The sequence below is a fragment of the Daucus carota genome, chromosome 1 (genome assembly GCF_001625215.2).
Source record: "Daucus carota subsp. sativus chromosome 1, DH1 v3.0, whole genome shotgun sequence".
Taxonomy (NCBI): domain Eukaryota; kingdom Viridiplantae; phylum Streptophyta; class Magnoliopsida; order Apiales; family Apiaceae; genus Daucus; species Daucus carota.
Window position 1 is genome coordinate 32,595,324 of NC_030381.2, and position 21,196 is coordinate 32,616,519.

The window sequence follows — 21,196 nt, forward strand, 5'->3', positions numbered from 1 at the left end:
AATTGTGAGCAAAGTCTAATTGTTAGCAGTAGAATCAGATTAGGACTATATAACGCTTGCTTTTTGACAATTTTAACGAGTATGAATTGATGTACTAGTAAGATAAGAATTCTAATTTTTCTATACTACTGCAGAAATCGATTTTTTTTTTTTTTTTAATTTGGCTTATAGCCTTACAATTTGATATTCTCGAGGCGAGTCAAGGTCGAACCTGGGTCAACGGAGGATAAACCCTATTGTTTTTTTAAAAGGAAACTTTGTTGTGCTTTTTATTGATAAATATAATTATATTTATGGAAGAAATTATGAGGTTTGATATGGTGAAGGTTTGGTTCTGGAATGAGGGAAGCCAGTTGGTACGCAGCTGAAGAAAGAAATTGAAACGCAATCTCAGAGGGTGGTTGAAAAATGCAGTATTTTGCCTGGTAAGTGGTAACATCGCTGAACCAGATTTTATTTCCTGCAGCATGGATTGTGTGGAAATTAACCGCTTTGAGCTAGACAGATTAACACCAGGAAGGGCCTCTCGCAGCTCTGAAAGCTCAACCACATTCCAGTTATAATAGTATTGCATACACAGATTGCGGCTCTTGAAAGTGAACAATCTCAGCTTGCCATGCTACTTTGATCGAGAACCAACATAAATTAGTAAACTGAATGGTTTCTTAGTGTTTTTTTCTGGTGTCCTGGATTGCATGTCTAATATTTTCGTGTTGGTCCTCATCAGTATAATGGAAATACTCAAATACTGATTATACTCTATACTGATTTTCTTCCGCATCACTGGCATGTTTATTAGTAACATAGTATAGTCTCTTATGTATGCGTCTCTTGGCACCAACTGAGGTCTGAGATGTTGAAATTTCTTCTGAACATGCTAACAGTTAAGTATTCCGCACAATCAGGGCTGTTCAATGATGCAGGCGCAAGTTCAGCAAATACCTTATCAAAATTAGATAGAAAAAAGAACATATAAACATGAATCTTACAGGGATACTCATTTCAAGAAGTATTAGAACAGATACTCATTTGTAACACATGTAAGCCTAAATTGTCAAGAAGTATTAGAACATATACTCATTTGTATTAGACAGAATGACTTGAGAGGAGGTGGTCACACAAGACTATGACTTAAAGCTGCTGAATCAGATTGTATTCGTTCACCAAATGCAAAAACATGAATAACTCCCTCAAATGCATAAACATGAAATTACTAATCTGTGCAAGGCACTCATAACATGATACACCACTAACAGATTGTATATGAACAATCCGAGAAAAGAGCTATATATTATTTATCATCTTCTCTTTCCTATGGAGAATAATAATACAATCATATACTTAGCAGATTAAACCTCACACTCTATGTTCATACAATTGAAACAAAACACACTCTATGATCATACAATTGAAACAAAATCGGATAGCATTTATCTATACAATGCTGCATTTTAGTAGTATAAAGTTTAGTAAAACATGCTCATATATTCACTTTGTTCTCTCATCATCACTTAGCTCATCTTCCGAAATCTCCATCCTCGCAGACGCTTGTTTTACCAATTTCACAATCTTCGCAGCCTCCCGATTAATTTTCTCTTCTTCCTTCATCAGTTTCTTCAACAATTTTTCCTGCCCTTTAGTCGAAAAATCACTCATATCCATCAAAAACTCCTCATTCTTGCCCCGATCATGATCAGCCCTCCACTCTTTACTCTTCCTACTCAAAACCCTTTTCGGAGAACACCAAAAACAACCAATTCCCTTCGGAGGCGACGGAGAACCCCCCGAAGAACTCCTCGAATCCAGAGGTGATCGAAACGACCTAGTCCTCACCTTCAACCTCTCACTCAACTCCCCATCTTTTTTCTCTACCCAACCATCACTCTCTATCGAAAAATCCGACACTTCCTCATCAAAATCCAAAACCCCATGCTGTGATTTCGACTTCAAATCCTTCTCTCGAGTTTCATCCAAGCCCATCTCATTCACAGAAGACCGATCACCCTGAGCTGATTTTTTCTTTTTCGAGTCGGGCTCGAGCCGAGCACTAAAAGGCCTCACTGGGGAAATCTGAGACATGGGTTTTGCAGCAGGGAATGACTTGAGTCTACTAAACCTGGTTTCAAGCTGAGATGGAAGAACAGAGTCTGTAAAACCAGAGCAATTTATAGCGGAAACTTGTTCAAGAACAGAGTGATCCATGACTTGGGATAAGAGATCATCTACTTTCTTATCGTCATCACTGTCAGAAAGGAATGAAAAATCGGCCATTTCTAGAGAGATTAACAAGGGGTTTGCGAGATCTTTGGTATTGATGAGTTATATGGGGAGCTTACCTTTTGTATGTTCATACATTGCTTGATAATAATTGTGGTGTAACGGTTATATCACCACTTTGGCATGTTCGGAATTTGTGGGCCTCTGTAATTTTGACTCATATACTCCCTCCGTCCCCCTGAGTAGTATACATTGGGGGACGGGGACGCGGCACGGACTTTAATGCTCTTATAAAATGTAGTTGTGCAATCTATTTTTAAAATTTTTCTTTTCTGAATTAAAGTTTGGATGTTATATTTTTATACAGAAAAAGAAAATCTCAAAAATAAGTTCCGGAACTATATTTTATAAGAGCATTGAAATGCGTGTCGAGCAGTGAAAAAGAAACGTATAGAATTAAATGGGACAGAGGGAGTAACAAACAAAATAAAGTTGCCTGTTTTTCGAATTAGATATGCATGACAGTGGGGTACGTGGTTGTGATCCCTTTCCGTAATTTAATTATAGTTTATTAGGTTATTGTAAAAATAAATATAATATATTATTTTTTTATATTCAATTATCATACAAAAATATTGTAATAAGGAAAAATAAAGTTAAATAAGACCAAATTATAAGTGTAAATAGATTTTTGTTTTGAAGGGGAGTGACCACTATTTTTTATAAGACTATTCCGATACTCGAGAGCATCTAGCTGACAAAATTACTCATTCTAAATTTTATAGATTTTATAGTTTTTGAATTCAGTAAATTGTTATCATTATCATCATTCTTAATATTAAATAAAGTCGCTCAGATTATTACAATTTGATTTAGACGGTTTGAATTTATTAAAAGGAAAATCTACAAAACTACCTACCTTTTCATTTATTGTTTTCAAAAATACTACCTTGCAGAATTATTTTTAAAAATACTTTTTCATAAAAAAAATTTCAAAAATACGGTTTGCAACTTTTACAACCTCATTTGCAACTCTAGGCGGCGCCAGCCGTGTTGCAACCTCTTTTGCAATTTCATATGCAACCGAATTCCTGATAAAAAATTCTAGTTTTCAAATGTCATTTTCGACCTCATTTTCGGAATCGATAGGTCGAAAATGACATTTGAAAACTGGAACTTTAAATCAGGATTTGTAATTCCATATATGGTTGCATATGGTTGTATTCAGTTGCATATGGTTGCATTCAGTTGTTTCTATTGCAATCTAATGGCTCCGCCAGGGGCACACCATATATCTGTTGTTACTTACAGTTTTCAGTTGCATTTAGTTGCAACTGAGGTTGCAAATGAAGTTGCAACTACATTTGCAAATTTTGCAACCTCATTTGCAACGATATATAGTTTTCAGTTGCATTTAGTTGCAACTGAGGTTGCAAATGAAGTTGCAACTACATTTGCAACCTCATTTGCAACTTTTGCAACCTCATTTGCAACGATATATAGTTTTCAGTTGCATTTAGTTGCAACTGAGGTTGCAAATGATGTTGCAACTGCAGTTGCAAAAGTTGCAACTGCAGTTGCAACTTTATTTGCAACTTTTGCAATCTCATTTGCAACTATATATATATATATATATATATATATGTGTGTGTGTGTGTGTGTGTGTGTGTGTGTGTGTGTGTGTGTGTGTGTGTGTGTGTGTGTGTGTGTCGAAATAGAGGTCGAAAATGGCAACTGAAAACTAGAAGTTGCAACTTACAGTTTTCAGTTGAACTAGTTGCAACAGTTGCAACTTTCTATTTTTATTTGCAACTTTTGCAACCTCATTTGCAACTTTTGCAACCTTATTTGCACCTTTTGCGGCTGCGCCGCCCAAGGTTGCAAACCGTATTTTTGAAAAAATAATTTTATGAAAAGGTATTTTTAAAAACAATAAAAAAGATGGTAGTATTTTTAAAAAAATAATTTTACAGATGGGTATTTTTAAAAAGATCCCAAGTTAAAACTACTAAAATAATTTTAATCTTATAAATAATTATTAGACACAATATGTTTTGTAATCATATACAATACGATAGTTTTGTATGCATATTTAAATATAAAATTCAAAAAAAATATAATCGACGTGCTTACCCACATATCCGGACGCGTTGGCTCATTAATTTTAGGAAAAACATATTTATAATTTCATTTAAAAATCAAATATTTATATTCTTTATTCTTAAAATACAAGTTACACAATTAATAAATATTTATGATATCACTAAATCTAATATCAGAGTATCTAGAATTGTATTCAATAAAAATTTGTCTAAAAAACAGGGATCTTATATTGATTGAGAGCTCCAACAATAATCCCTATTTATGTTCCCTATTATTACTAGCTTATAGCCCGTGCAAGGCACGGGAGCTTTTTAATTATTTATAAACTTTTTAAATATATTTTAATTGGTGTGAAAAAATTAATTTATAAATAATAAATTAAAATTGTATATATCATGCCAAAGTATTAAATTCTTTCTATCAAATTTTAAACCAACTCCTATTAGATTATATTTATAAATGTATTTTATATTAGAATTATTATAATGTCATTTAAATATTTTTTTAAAAATTTTTATGGTTCGAGATTAAAATTGATGAACACAATTTGTTTTGAATTAAGAAGATGAATCATAAACGTGCAACAAGATGGTAGAATTTGTTTTGGATTAAGAAATTTTTTTTGTATTTGTTCCTCACATAAATCGGGTTTATTAATTTTGAAATATATTAGGTAAAAATAATTTTGTGACTGTGCGATTTATATGATTTTACAAATAAAATTGGTAGAAAATATTTATTTTGGATCAAAAAAAATCATAAACACGTGAAATACTGAATTTGTTTTGGATTCAGAAAAGGATTTATAAACATGCAAGTAGATATCAGTTGTCTTATGGAACAAAAGTTAATTTTGTTCTAATCCAACGGTGCTTATTTGTTCAATATACGATCCGATGGATAAAAATAATTTTGTGACGGTGTGATTTATACGATTCCACAATTAAAATTTGTAGGAAATATTTATTTTGAACTAAAAAAAACCAAAAACACATGAAAGACAGAATTTGTTTTGAATTCAGAAAAGGAATTATAAACATGCAAGTAGATGTCAGTTTCCTTATTAGAACAGAATTTAATTTTGTTCTAATCTAACGGTGCTTATTTGTTCAATATACGATCCAACGGATGATAAGCTTTTGGACCACAGGACCATGCGACCAAATTATCTCCCTTACGCTTATTATATATAAGTATATAATTATAGTATTAAATTTAAATTCTTTTAACAAAAAAATAATAAGAAAAATATGGGAAAGAGTGTCAAAAAGTGAAAGTTGATAAGGATTCTGCTGGAGTGAATTTTTGTCCTTATTCCTCAAATTTTTAGCTACATGATATACATAATCAGTTGGAGATGCTCTAAAAAGAATTTTCATGAAAAGAATACCTACGTCACAAATGAATCATACACGCTCAACTTTACAATCCCCCTGAAGCCACGTTATGACAACAAGATTCATAGAATATCTCTGTGCGCAAACTTAGTACCCTGTCACAATACCATGCCAAAACTCATCCAAATTTAATTTATGTGTTATCATCCAATGGCGGCAACTTCACTATGCACCACCACTTCAACATCTACCCACCCTTTTCTTGAATTTCCCAAACTCAAAACCCCCATTTTTTCCAATAAATTCCCTCGTCGCCGGAGCATCACCGGAGCTCCGGCGAGTCTGACAGTTCGGATGGTTGCAAATGGCTTTTTCAGGAGGGAGGAGACTAAGAAGAAAAGTTATAATAAGATATACACAAGGGTGGGTTCTTGTTTAGTTATTCCTCCACCTAAAGGGAGAAAACCAAAGGGAATTATCAAATTTCTTGGTGGTGCTTTCATTGGTGCTGTTCCAGAAGTCTCTTACAGGTTTTGTTCAGTACCCATCTGGGTTTTTCGTGATAATTTGATTTTATTTAAGGGGTTTGTTGTGGAGAACAAATTTTAACGCGAGAACAATGATAACAATTGCTATGAACTCTTAGTATAGTGTTATACAATGCACTTTAAGAGTAATTGATCATTTGCAAAACAATTGTTCCGCACCTTTTTAAGTGTGTGGAACAATTGTTCTCACCATTCTCGCACGTTAAGAACTATTCTCACTTAAATCACTGTCGGTTTAAATTCATATACATGTAGTTCCTTCTAATGTGTCGATGTGTTACGATATTTATTGTTTTATTCAATCAGGCTATACGAAGATTAATGTGTGTTTTATGAAATTGGTAAATTTGAACTTTATGTAGACTGAATTATCTAGACGGATTAACTTTGTTTATACAAAAATGCCGGATATGTTCAAGTTCGAGTTGTATATGTTTGATTGAAGAAAGATATAATTTTTCATTGGAAAATAAATTTAGATAATGTTGTGCAACACGAAGATGGGATTGGACTATTGAAAGGAATAATATTCTATTGTAAAAGGGACTAGAATGTAAGGATTATTATTCTTGGACTATTATCTTAGAGTTATCTTTTTTGGACTATAATATTTGCACACAAGTCTTGAGTGTACCTCTTTAATAAGGGCTGATGGAACTTTTATTTTGGAAAGATGGTTATATAATCATCTAGTTACTTATATGTTATCTATGTGAGAAAGAATTAGTCTATTCACAGTGTTTTGGGTGTGTAAGTGAACCGAGCCGAGTTGACCTACTTTGATTTGCAGCTATTTAACTATCATCAATAACATATATTAATATTAAAAAATACTCATAAATAAATGATAAAAATATATATTATTTCTAATACTCATTTACAATATATAAATAAATATTGTAAAAGTTAAATCTCTAAAAGAAAACATAATCAATTTGTTAATAATATCTAATCAAATTTCAATATATTATTATATAATTTTTCATAAAAAAAAGAATATGATGATGTTGAAAATTAAATTATAAGTATAAAATTTTGAATTATATACTCGCTTTGTACCGGTTCAAGGCTAGTATTATCTTAAAGGCTCAACCATGCTTGGGAGCCTCGTGAGCTGAGTAATTTGAAGCTCGAGTTTGGCTCGATAAATTATTCGAGTAGCTTGAGATGGAACTCGTCTCGAGTATGTCGAGTGAAATTAATTGAGCTAAACTCGAATAGCTCACGAACAATTTGATTTATTCACATCCTTGACAGCGAAAAATATATCACCCTGAGAGAATATTTTAGCTATAACTTATAATAGGTAAGATTTGATTTGTTAGTCTCAGTTGTACTCTTTGGTTGCAGCTATTTACTTGAGCTCCTGGCTAATGAAGGGTATCTTATTATATCTGTGCCATATAATGTGACGTTTGATCACTCTCGAGCTAGTAGAGAAATTTATGAGAAATTTTTTGGATGCTTTGACGGAATCCTGAAAACAGGGCTGCCTGATTTTGGTTTAACATCTACTGATCTTGTTGATCTTCCAATTTATTGTGTTGGGCATAGGTGAGTATTATCTTCCCTATCTTGTTTGACTTCCCAATGTACTCATATAAACTTGTGGATCGTGTTTTCCAGTATGTAATTTTTTTATTACATAATTGACTTATTTTTTTTGGGTGAAAACCGAGGCATCACAGAACTCTATAGTCTGTTGTACTTTAACTTAATCTAAAGTCACTGCTCTGAGTTCTATCCGACCATCTAGTCATCTCATTTACCATTTCTTATTTCCATCGACTATCTGCAGCAACGGTGCTCTTCTTCAAGTAATTATAGGAAGCAATTTCTCAGAGAAGATACCAAGAGTTGGTTTCCATGCATCAGCTTATATATTCGTAAATTTAATTTGTTTAATTGTTAGATTCAGACTAAATCACTGACATGTGAACTAATGAATTTGTAATCTCTCATATCCAGGCTAATGCCATCATATCATACAACAACAGGCCAGCAACAGAAGCAGTACCTTACTTTGAGCAGGTAATATATTTTGTGTGTTACATTTACATATGGTCTTGGCGTCACAGATATTTAGGAAATTCATGCAAAGTTAGGAATTCGTAAATGACTTAGCAATAGGTACATATTATTTAGGAAGTTCTGCTTCTTTTAGAAATTTATAATGCAAGAAACGCTGACCCCCCCTAGGATCAACTTGTCCATGTGGAGACCTCTAGGGTGTCCTGATTGATCTTTTAGCATCTACTACACTGTTCCATTGGTGGGCTGGTTACCGCACCTCTGCTGACCCTTAACCTGTACTTAAAAGCATAAAGATTTCATATGATCATCCTTTATATTCTTTCAAACTGCTGGTAAAAGTTAATTATATGCATAAAAGTAAAATGTCATACCAAAAGTTGCTCTTTAGTTTGGATATTTTCAATTTAATACCCTTACTGTACATGTTAAGAATTTATTTGAGGTTTGACAGACTGAGTTGCCTTTAAAGTTCTATATTTGGAAGCATATACTCTAGAGGGATTTATTATTTTATTGTAACAGCATAATAAGGTGTTGTTAATATATCACTCAAGCTCCATATGTATACACATATATTTAAAAACATTACAGTGTTCAAAGATTATAGCACATCCTAAACCTTCTGCAGTTGGGCCCTCTACTAAATCAGATGATGCCTGTTGTGGAAGCTTCTCCAATTTCTTCAATGGCTAGGAGTGCCTCAGGTAGATTGTAGATGTTATGTAATTTAGTTTCCCTTTTCCCTGTGACATTTATCACCGTCTCTTGTTTATTATATAATGTTAAGTATAACAAATAGCATGATAAATTTGAATTCTGCAGTTCTTTATCTAAACATTCTTGTTAAATGTTAACTAATTAAATATTAGCACCAAAGAAATTGTTTTGGAGAAATTTTTATCACCTTAATCTTAAATAGTAACAAGTGCGTTCTTCCTTTTGGGTTGAATAATAGCAAACTTTAAAATATCAGTATCGTTGTATGCTGCCCCAGCAAACAATTTTTTATTTACTACAAGTTTCAGGAAATTGAAACTAATTTGTTTTACCATAAGAACATTTGAATTTGTAAGTCTGCTTTTCAATCTTGTATCACTATTTCCTTCTCATAGTATTTCAGGGCATTGTATCTGTAGGGTGTAAAAGCTTATCTCTACAACGACTTATGTGTTGTCGTCGAGTCGTATACGATTCAGATTTACTTGGGCAAGCAAACGTAGGCTTTTGCAAATTAACTGTGTATGACTATTTTTAGATGATTATATATTAATTTCATTCATCTCTTTCTAAATCTTATCGCTGATATACAATGTTAAGGATGAGAAATAACATGATAGTCTAGAATGTTTAAGTATCCTAGTGTACATACTAGGTGCAAATACCTGATAACAATCTAAAACGTAGATGGCTAGTACAAGTCCTGCCTTTGTTGGGATAAAGGGAGTTAATCTTTTAAATATCTCATGTGACATGTTTTAGCAATCTTTTGCTTATCTAGTACTTCATGTACTTAAAAACGCATTGTTTGTCCTCTATTTACTTAATATCTTCTCTGGCTGAGATCTTCGCTGCATTTTCTGGTCTATTAAAAACTCTTCCATTTCAGATTTCTGGCATTAACGTTGTGTTGATTTCTTTTAAGTTGTTTATTAGATTTATAGCGCTTTCGCAAATGAAAGTGAAAGAATTGCCATCTTACAAATTTTATGACTACATATTCTTTATTCTAATTACCATGATTCTCAATAACTTTGCTTCCTTGACTTGCCACGATGCTATCGACTTTTCATTATTTGGAAGACTACTTCGACTCAAATTTAATTCATCCACATAATGAACAAGTCTGATATATCTTAATATTTACTGTACAATTAAGCAAAATACGCAACCAAATGTCAAAACCAAGAAAAACTAAACAAGTATATAATACACTAATGTATACTATACAAATTTAATAGCATTATTTCATAATTATAGTATGTTGTTACTTATTAGCAGCTGCGGGGGAACACTTGTTTAATATTTGTGTGTCAATCAGCATTAACAAAACCCAGCAGATACATCAAATTCTTCAAGGCATTTCTTTGGAGACCTTCCTCTATCCTGTAATGAAATTCTTATATGAATAAATATTTATAAAAAATTGAGGAAGGATATCCTTCTCCACTGTACTAATAATCAGCCACGTGCTCTTGAAATCACTGAATGACTTTAAAAGTACGATATATGCATTGCTGTTACCTATGAAGAATGTCACCATGTTTATGTTTGCTACTATTATCTTCTTTTACACATGCGTACTATATTACGATATCCATATTCAGAGTGTAGTAGTGCACAAACACAGTGCTTTAACCATTAAAGAATTCACACTGACAAATCCATTTTGTTTCTAGCTGGAACTTTCTGTACATGTTTCCATGTGATTTATTTTTGGGGAAATATCCTATACTATAGTGATGTATGAATACACGTCGTAGTTAAGCCTATTAGAGATTTAAATAGCATAACTAAATTACCATGAAGTTGTTATATGTCAGCAGTGATACTTCTCCTGATATAATTTCACCTTACCCATACATGTATCTTGGAGATGCGTGGAAGATGCTGCTTGATACAGCCGAGGCAATGACATCAGACTTTGATCCAGAAGCCCGGGTTTCCCTAGACAAATTCGCGGATCAGTTGCCAAATGTATTCAATCAGGTTACTAAGTGACCTATATGATATTAGTACATATATGTCTGCATGGTAAAATAGAATCCACTGCTTTTGTTATATGTAGAGACTTTCCTTTCCCATCTGATCGTTGTATTGTCAGGCATTTGTAGTCAATATATATTCAGGTTTTAACTAAAAACGTTAGGTGAAAATTTCCATGTCTTCATCTTTTTGTTTGGCATAACACCCAAGAAAAGACTTCATAAAGAGTTACTTCTACCAAGGTTCAAAAATGTGCCAAAGTATATATCAATAAAATAAATTAGAGAACATGAATAAGATCAACTTGTTTAGTACGTACATGCTTAACTTGCATTTCGCATACAACAAACCAACTCAATGTTTTTTTGGCTAAATGAACACACACAAAGACCACCTCCCATAGTGGGGTGAGAACGATACCTTTAGAGCAGGAGCCCTAATGTAATTGTAGTAGTCATATTTCATGCCTAAATTATGCTAAATGATAATCTAAAATAGCCTGATAGAGATTTGAATTGTTTTCATCAGTAAACAATGGTGATATAGATTCTTAGATGGGACCTGTTTTTGCTAGTTGTCTAAGTAAAAGTTAAGAAAAAGAAACATGTTTAGTAGCTACCTGTTTGAATTTGAAGCAAAGTATTTTGTAAGTTTATCACAATCTTTTTTTTATTTTAATTCTAATAGTCTACTAAAAATTTAAAGATTTATCATAGGTTGCTGAAGGAATATCCGAGTTCAGGCCTACACCATTGGAGAACCGAAATTGTTTCAAAAAATCATACAATGTTCAGCGTACGCTACTGGTAGTCACTTTACTACCTGACAAGTGACGAGTAACCCTTCACTTATAATGACATTATTGTACTGTTCTTCTGGTTTTGAATTCTTGCTACAGGTTAAGTTCGATTCTGACACAATTGACGAGACAGACCTTCTTGAAGAGACGTTAAGACCTCGGGTTGCCTCTATAGGTGGAACATTGGAAAAGGTGTCACTAAGTGGTAACCACATAACACCTTGCATTCAGGTAATCAATTTTCTTGTTGGTAGTGAGTGTTCTACTTTAGTTCATAAATAATATATTAATAATGCGAATAACTGCCTGTTCATTACCTTAATTTAGCCTGATTCTGCATATTGTAAGTTTGCAACCATTGCAGTATGTACTGTCGGCTAGACGGCTACTGACTACTGATCCATAGAAAAGTAGAGATAAATTTATTTATTTTAGAACCAGGGTGAGTTGTTGGTTATAGCGGTTACTTTTTTTGGAAAGACTTTACTATATTTTGAACGGAAATGCAATTCAATTAATAAGCAGTTCTTTCTGGCTGTTGCAACTTTCAGCTACTAAAGAACAAAAAAACCCGCCTACATGGTAGCCTTGCTAGTTCGTGAAGCACCAGCTAGTCATAAACTTAGACTACTTAATTGTACATCAGGAGGGTTTCTCCTACATAAGTCGTCAGCTCATTTGGCTGTCCTAACTAGTTATGAAATGTTTTCATAGTTTATTCTATCATTTGCATCATAATAAAGGTCTGATGTTTTCGCTTTAAGTAAAAATAATCATGATTGTGTGTGCTTAAATTTTTGTGTTTGCAGGAGCCAAAATGGGAAGCAGGATACGTATACACTCCAGCAGATGCCATAGCTCAAGGACTTAAAACTATCTCACTAAACGACACTAAAGTCCTTTCCAGAACAGTTGCTGATTGGTTGAGCAGTGACAGATAAGTGAAGCCCTTGCAACTGAAGTTATATACGGACTGTCCAGAGATATTTCATTATTTCCGTCGGTGGTATGTTCTTATTCAGTCATTTGAGCATTTCAAATGTTGAAGTTTAGGGAAACAGAATTAGTACCATACTGCATACGTGTGAACTACACTGTCAACTGGCTGATCCATGCAGTTCCTTATAATTGTCACTAGGAATAAGCTTTAAATTGAAATGTGTATATATTAGCACCTAGCCTTTAACCTGAAAACTTTAGCATTCTGCTGGTTATAATCTTTTGACAGTATTAAAGAAGACATCCAATGGTTTCGTGTTGATACTGATCTCAACCTATAATTCAAATTTATAATTGTATACATTTGTAAATGTTTACAGATCGTGAAACATAGCATTTGACGCCTGTAGTGAAGATTACTTTTGGCCAATGAAGGAAGCCTTGTGTGTAGAACCGAAAACTCAACAATCAGTTCAAGGCTGAAGATTTCTATTTGGTTTAGAGGTCTCGGAAACTCAGGGGGTATTTTTTTCATTGATGAAATCTGAGGGTATTCAATTGAGATTGTTTAAATTCCATTAAAATCTTGAGGTAATTTAATTGAGATTTTATATTATGCTATAAAATCGAGTGATATTCAACTAGGATTTTAAATTATGTTTTGAAGTCCGAAAGAATCATAGCATAAGTATCCATGCTAGAATTATAATTTTAAAATTGTCAATGTGAAATTTGGTGAGGAGCCACGAAGATTATGGGGGCATTTGGGTGAGCTTAAAATAAGTGCTTCTTGCTTAAAGTAAAAAAAATGAAGTAGAAGTTAAGAGCAAGTTAAGACTTATGAGTGATTAAAATGTTTGGAAAATAAGTAGAAGTCCTAGAAACAAAAGCTAGCATTCTTAACTTATTTTAAGTACTTCTCAACAACGGGTCAAGAAAAGCGAAGCTGTCTTCTCAAAAAAAGAAGTGCTTATATTGTGCACCCAAACAGACACTATGTAATTTCTAAGAGACGTGCTTAAATGAATTTGAAGTTGACGAGAAATGCATACTTCTATGGATTTGATGTGAAGTGCATCGGAAAAATGATTGCGGAGAGTGTTTTTCAAGGACGGTGATGAAAAGTACATCATTGATTTAAAATTACAAAATAAATTTTGAATCAAAAGAGAGTGTTGGAGTTATTATTCAAAATTGTAACCAAATTATTTTTTTATATTTAATGTCTCTTTAAAGAGATAAATTTTTAAATCATGAGGCTAGCTACGTGGAAATAATCATGTTTATCACATGAGCTCTATTTGTTCTACCTACTTTGTGACTATTCTAAGTTAGGATGCGATCCTGTTGAACCTAATAATTTTCCAATAGAATGATGTCATGCTTTTCAATATTTATATATTATATATATTGTAAGTTTTAAATTATTTAAATTTGATACGATTCAATTACTCCATAAAACTCCTATTTGGTTGCCAGTCATTAACATACAACTCAATATTAAAAATGCAAACTTCATAAACTTTGCTTCACTGTTAAATAACTCAATTCATGATCACCTGTCCTGCAATTTACATATCCTACTTGCTCAACATCAACCTCACATCAAATTATAGTTCTTGTTCAAACTACATTAATGTTCAAGAACAGTACAGATTTCCAGCATGAAGACATGGTACCAGCAGTACCGCAGTGATCATTACTTGAACATCTCAACAATATTTGCAAAGCATAATCTAGTTAGATATGCTATAATACATAGACTCATTGTAAACTTTACAACCTTAGAATCACTTAAGCGCATTACTGTTTGATGCCTCATAGTTTAGAATCTGAGCCTTCAACTGCAAATATTTGCAAATATAAGACATTATACATCAAGCACTTTTAAATCAAATAAGCATGTGATAAAAGAAGTTGGCAGAATCATCTTTTTATCTGAAGAAGCCAGTTGAGCCAAAATTATAGACATGCAAGATTTACCTTCTCAACAGCATCTGTAGAACCAGATAAACCCTGTTTTTCACTCTTTAGATGATCAATACGAGCACCAATTTTGCGTTTTTCTTCTTCTGCCTGAAAATGTGATTACATATTACGACTCTCCTTTTCCATTCTTGTGTAAATTTTCTCACGGGCAAATATTGCAAATCAGCAATCTTTTATATCCAAATTTTTTGAAGTTCTACCAATCATTAACCCCGCCGAGATGCAGATTGACAAGTATGTTTCTAGCAATGTATCCAGAAAGATCGAGAATCCAAATTATATCCCAATTATCAGCTATTTATCCCATAGCAGTGTCTCATCCAAGCAAGATATATAACAAAGGGAAGTAGGGAGATCAGCAAGTCACCTACCGAGCGGAAAACATACAGGGAATTTGCACTACTAAAATACCACTGATATATGTAGAAGGATAAACTTTTGGTGAGTTACAAATGTAAAATCACATAATAAAGCAAATGCAGTTGGACAAGAAAATTATGCAGTAATCCTCCTTTCAATTATACATAGGACTTTGGGGGGGGGGGGGGGGGGGGGGGTAAGATAGACTAAGCAAGAAATCACAAGAACAGAGCAGTAAGATTAATGTGATATATTATCCAAAGGCCAAGCCGCTGTTGACTTACACCAGGCGTAAAGGAAAGGGTAACAAGGTCAATTCGGAGGGACAGGGGCAGTCAGGAGAGAAAACAAAAGGAGGGCAGGAGAGTAATTTAACATGAAAGGGATAAGAGGGCAAAGGAGGAGGAATCTAGGGTTATCGAATGTTTTGTGTTGTTTCTTTCAATTGCATTAGGAGAGCACTGGTCTCTCGAATACCAGTTAATTATCCTTGTTTTTCAGTTGTAATTCGTACTGTTATCGGAGATTTGCCATAGAATCGTAGCGCTCTGATACCACTTAAGATAGACTAAGCAAGAAATAACAAGAACAGAGCAGTAAGATTACTTGACTAGGGCAAATCTCCGATAACAGTACGAATTACAACTGAAAAACAAGGATAATTAACTGGTATTTGAGAGACCAGTGCTCTCCTAATGCAATTGAAAGAAACAACACAAAACATTCGATAACCCTAGATTCCTCCTCCTTTGCCCTCTTATCCCTTTCATGCTAAATTACTCTCCTGCCCTCCCTCTTTTGTTTTCTCTCCTGACTGCCCCTGTCCCTCCGAATTGACCTTGTTACCCTTTCCTTTACGCCTGGTGTAAGAGCATCTCCAATAAGCTCTTTATTTGAGCTCTTAAATTAAAAAATAAAGAGCCATGTCAAATTTTGAGCTCCAAGAGACTCTTAGAGGCTCTGTAAAAGCTTAAGAGTCTCTTCTCTCTCCTCAATTGTAGGAGCCCCTAAATAGCTCTTAACTAATATTTTATTATAAGTTTGTTCCACTTACTCTCTTTCTTTCCACTTTCTTTTGTCTTTTTATGAGTTCAATGTACTTTTAATAATATAAAAATAAATAAAGAGTGGAAATAAAGAACATTGTTGGAGTACATATACACTAAATTGCTAAGAGCTAATAATTTATATTATATTTAAGAGTGATCCTAAGAGTCTATTGGAGATGCTCTAAGTCAACAGCGGCTTGGCCTTTGGATAATATATCACCGGGGGGGGGGGGGGGGGGGGGGGGGGGAGTGTTTAACTTTATTCCGTTTGTGCAGAAAAAAAAAAAGAAGAGAGTGTGTAATATATTTCCTTGGAAGTAACTATGACATTTCGGTTCCATCTTAAGATATATATAATGTTAGAGTTAGACCCTGCTTCTGATTTAGATAATCGTACAATGTCAGCTAAGGTTTACATCTACTCATACAGATATAATTTGGTCCAATAATATTAGTTTGACTAGCATCACTGAAGAATCCCCAACTACCTGAATTCAATTACAACAGATTAACAGCATTGTATTTCTTTGCTTGTATTTAATGCATGTAAAATCTCACTACACTATATAATCAACAAACACAACATGACAGCAAGCTACTCCAAAAATATTACTCCGTGAAGACACCGGTGCAGTTAAATAATATTAACTTGTGGCTTGTTTAATACATCAGAGCAAACATGGAAGGAAAGAAAGTTGAAAAAACTTCACTGACCTTTTCAAGCAAATATGTCATGTGTTGAATCTCATTCTTCTTCACCTCTGACAAAGAGCGACCTACATCTCCAACATTTGTCCTGATACAAAGTCACTATCTTCCTAAGTATCATATAGATGGTCGACAAACATATATCTATAGAACTATCTTAGTATACCTTAATATTTACATTAATGTACACTTGTATAGTATTTGAAGGCACTCTATGCATTTTACCATTTTAGAGCTATGATGTTAATTAATAGAAGTTCTCTGACGAGCCATTACTTGTCCTCAAAGGCGGCATTATGGACCTCTTTAAACACACACACACAAAAAAAAACGTTTCAAAGAACAATCATTTGATTATTTGTCTAATAGTAATGTATTATGATAAATTACATACAGCATTTAGACATCAGATAACAAAAGCTAGGGACTTGTAATAATGTTGAGCAGAAGCTATCATTAAAAACATAACTGTAATCTAAGTTACCCGGATTCTTCATTTTTCCTCGAATACCCGTGTCGGACACTCGACACTCGGACATGGGTATGGACACTCTGACACTTTCTTTAGGCCAAAAACATGTAAAATTTTCAAATTATTGCCGATCCCGACACTCGGACACGTATCCATGTTGGATACTTTTAGCAGAGTCCGGGTAACATAGACTGTAATCAATGGAAGTAATTGTAATGCTGATTGATTGTGTTTTCATTCAAGTTTCTAAAACAGGAAACATCTTTTATTATGTTCTGGTAAAAACTACTTTTGTTTTTGGCTACTAGAAGAAATAACATTAACAAAACCATATAGAATTCAATTGGCAAGAAGCTTATATGCCTACTTATCCGGATATAAAGGGTCCAGACTCTGTTCTTCCACAACTTGATCTACCATATCGAGAATTGTTCCCACCTGCAAAAACGGAAAGCAACTTAACTGACCAAGGAAAACCACAGAAAGAAAAATGAAATACAGGACAACAATACATCAAAACTTACATAGCTATACTATAGGTATGCACTATGCAAGCAGCTAGATATTGACATTTTAGCATCATTAAAAGAAAAGGCCACTTGAACTGATAATCACCATATTGATAAATCGTGAAATTCAGGGAACTAAATTATAATTTGAGCTTAAAATGATATACATAAATTTACAAAGGCTATTCTTTCTTTTTCGTAGAAATTGAGTCGTATTAGCCACAAAAGTTAATAGTATAAACTAACGCACTTTACTTTTTTAGTTTTCAGAGGTCTAACTACAAGTTTGTTTGCCATTTATCTGGTGTGTATGAGCAACAAGGTTGATTAGTAACTCTTGTTACAAAACCATATCGTTATCATGATGACCGAAAGATTAATGAACTTTGTGTAGTATTATCAGCTACAGAAAAAGAGTTACTCCCTACACCCCAAATTACTGTCCACTTTGACACTTGCACGTATGCTAAATTGTATTGACCGCTTAGCTGCATATATTATTATTTTTCGACTTTTTTGTTGTGAATATAAATTTAAATATCAATTTTTTATTCACAATGAAATAATATCAAAAACTTAACTTGAGGAGATGTGTGGTCAATGCACCTTGACATACATACAAAAGTCAAAATGGACAAGTAATTTGGGACGAGGGGAGTATTTCTTCTTTTTTCATACTTGTGCCTTTTGTAAAATCTATTATATTCATTCAGCAAAGACAAGATAACAGTGTGAGAAAGACATAATACAGCTAAATATAGGAAATACTTTCTAAATGTTCGCACCTAATTAGTAATTTGAATTCACGACCAATTAAGGAAATGGAAAGAGTAACTAGAGAATTATCGATGGAATCATAATGGTAAGAGTCGACTTAGAGATAAGTCTAACTGAACTACTGGCCTAAGACAATTTCAGCTGATCGAGAGAGAGACAAAGATGATAACTATTAAGCAATGTGGAGAATAAGATATTATTAGGATGGGCTTAAAAAGTCCAAGACCTAAGAAAAATTACCAATCACAAAGATAACCCACAGAAGCTCAGATAATTAGCAAAGAGAAGATTTTACTGTAAAACCTTGGTTAGATCTTAGGCTTCTTGGAGACATTCCAGCATTCCAGTAATTATGATACAACAGGTTTTCTAATTAGAATCTTTAAATTTAAGATATATACATATCTTGCGGTTACTGTTATATATCAGTTTATTGGCTGTACATCAGTACATGTCCACTTATGGGTATTAGCGCATGATGCTTATTATGTTTCACACAGCAAAGGCTGAAAAAAAAAAACCTTCCCAGCAGGCAACCGTAGCTTAAAACTTTATTTTGATACATACCTATCACATATAAATGAAAAACATAACAAAAGAATAAGGTGATTAACTGAAGAAAGGTAAAGCAACAACAATAGGCAACAGAGCCCCCAGAACCCTTCCTAGCAAGGTATTATTATGCTCTCTGTTTACTTAAAAATGTATTTCCATCGTTCAGCTCAAGTTCTTGAAACGCGCAACCTCAAAGAGGCTTAAGAGCAAGGTTTAAATTGGCAGCTTCAGTAGTAATTGAAGAGCATACAAATAAATTTTATGAAATTTTAAGGTTTTTTTTTTTTTTTTTACTGATGAATACAGTAGATTGATTTATATTGTCATGATATGGAGAGGTAAAACAAGGTTTTGTTATTACACTACATATTATTCGAATACTACAAAGACTTTGAGGTTTGTATCTGCATATCATAGTCCGGTTACTAGAAGAGAAAATCACCTGTGTCTCGTCACATAGGGACTCGAAATCATCCTGTAATTTGCAGAGAAACATTAGGATTCAAATGAAAATTTAAAATTAAATCAGCAGCACAGGTTCACCAAAAAAATGATGCTTAAAGGTTCGCATGAAATCAAGGACTACACTTCAAGTTCATCATAGTAGGACTTGGCTTATTTCTGATTTAGATGAGCGCTATTGACTATTGGTTCACATTGATTTTATAACTTTTATCACTAACGGTACCAAAATATTTCATTCCTCTTGCACTCTAGTATCTTATCCACATAAAGCATGTTGAAGAATAAATACAGATCTTTGGAATAGTCTGTCACTTGTTTCAAGCTTAAATAAATACTTGGTCACTAGTTATTGTAACACTTTTCCTTTAGAAATTAGTCGACTATTCTTCAATTTGTAGAAGGGAAGAACGGTAGTTGCACTAACTAAGATGCAAAAGAAGGGAAATTCCCACCAACTACTATGATAAGAAAGATGGGAAAGTAGAATATATAAGTCATACCTCTATGTTTCCATGCAAAGACGAAATAACCTGAAAGGACAGATACCAACACATGGATTGTCAGTTCATCATCCGGTTAAAAACTATGAATTTAAAAAGGCAGAATGAACACGCTCTTGGATATCTTGCTCAAGTAAACAATACTATAAGATACTGAACAACTAACGGCTCTAAAAGAGTGGAACTAAAACTAAATCAAACACGGTGGATAAAAAAAGGTTGATATCGAAATCACACAAGTAACACTGAAACATCATTTATAATTTCTCAAACACATTCCGAAAAATATAAAGCACCTGAATAAACAGCCGATGGAGACGTTCTTGCTCCGCAGAACTAAACTTCGGAAAAGCTTTGCTAAATTCCTTCAAAATGCACAAAAAAAAACACAAACATCATTCACAAGTCCACATCAAACAACACGCAAAATTCCGTAAAGTTTCAATTAACTCCCCTAAATAGGTTTGAAATAGCATAAAAAGCCCTAAATAGCTTCCAGGTTCCAGCTAAGCAGCATCGAACAACAATATGACTTATATATTAACAATAACATCGAAATCGACTGTGTAATTAAGAAACAATATAGTATAACGGGGAGAACAAAATGAATATAAATCGAATAAAATATACAAAATGATGGAATTTGATGGTACCTGGGGTTGGAGAGAAGGAGTGGTGAGAAGAGAGCGTAAGGCGAGCTTAAATGATTTTTTCAGATTCGATTTTCTGCTGGAAGCGACTTCTATTTCACTCCTTTTCTCCATCGTCTCCGACTTTGTTGTTTTGAATGCCACAAATCTCTCCCGCTCTCGGTTTTAGATGCCCAAATATTTTTGCGCCTAGCTATGTTATTGGGCCTGGCCGCCTGGGCCTGGACCTGTACTATAATTTTATGCCAGAGAATTTTTCACATTCCACATCGTGGCTTATAATCGTTAAATTTTTGATTAATTCTCGATCGATCCGATTAATTTCTGATCAGTCTAATTAGTTTTTGATTTAATTTTTATTTTATGATTTTATCAATTAATTTCGATTTTCATTTTTCACACCACTTTTTTTTTTTAACTCATTTTTCACAACACTAGTTGCATTATATATTTTTTCTGGATAAAAATGAAATGTTTTACCA

General features: G+C 33.5%; 3 protein-coding genes across 4 annotated transcripts; 1 reads left to right on the forward strand and 2 right to left on the reverse strand.

The window, feature by feature from the left end:
* Nucleotides 1–1,488: 1,488 nt before the first annotated feature.
* On the reverse strand, nucleotides 1,489–2,271 carry LOC108204496 (uncharacterized). The gene has a single exon (XM_017373964.2). The coding sequence runs from the start codon at nucleotides 2,269–2,271 to the stop codon at nucleotides 1,489–1,491; it is 783 nt and encodes a 260-aa protein (XP_017229453.1).
* Nucleotides 2,272–5,700: 3,429 nt separating this feature from the next.
* LOC108204494 (uncharacterized) lies at nucleotides 5,701–13,325 on the forward strand. Of its 2 annotated transcripts, XR_001803812.2 has the most exons (10): nucleotides 5,729–6,187; nucleotides 7,556–7,759; nucleotides 8,004–8,061; nucleotides 8,174–8,236; nucleotides 8,868–8,943; nucleotides 10,833–10,945; nucleotides 11,659–11,748; nucleotides 11,841–11,972; nucleotides 12,551–12,747; nucleotides 13,061–13,325. XR_001803812.2 is itself a non-coding variant. In XM_017373961.2 (9 exons), exons 1-9 carry the CDS (start codon nucleotides 5,853–5,855, stop codon nucleotides 12,680–12,682), a joined length of 1,203 nt encoding a protein of 400 aa, XP_017229450.1. In that variant the 5' UTR covers nucleotides 5,701–5,852; the 3' UTR covers nucleotides 12,683–13,002. The 2 variants fall into 2 exon arrangements, 1 of the variants encoding a protein (XP_017229450.1); XM_017373961.2 differs by lacking the exon at nucleotides 13,061–13,325 and having other exon boundaries at nucleotides 5,701–6,187; nucleotides 12,551–13,002.
* Nucleotides 13,326–14,178: 853 nt separating this feature from the next.
* On the reverse strand, nucleotides 14,179–20,876 carry LOC108193095 (uncharacterized). The gene is made up of 8 exons (XM_017359642.2): nucleotides 20,718–20,876; nucleotides 20,361–20,429; nucleotides 20,065–20,094; nucleotides 19,542–19,574; nucleotides 17,626–17,696; nucleotides 16,793–16,874; nucleotides 14,664–14,756; nucleotides 14,179–14,524 (listed from the first exon to the last, which is right to left on the reverse strand). Exons 1-8 carry the CDS (start codon nucleotides 20,826–20,828, stop codon nucleotides 14,471–14,473), a joined length of 543 nt encoding a protein of 180 aa, XP_017215131.1. The 5' UTR covers nucleotides 20,829–20,876; the 3' UTR covers nucleotides 14,179–14,470.
* Nucleotides 20,877–21,196: the final 320 nt, after the last annotated feature.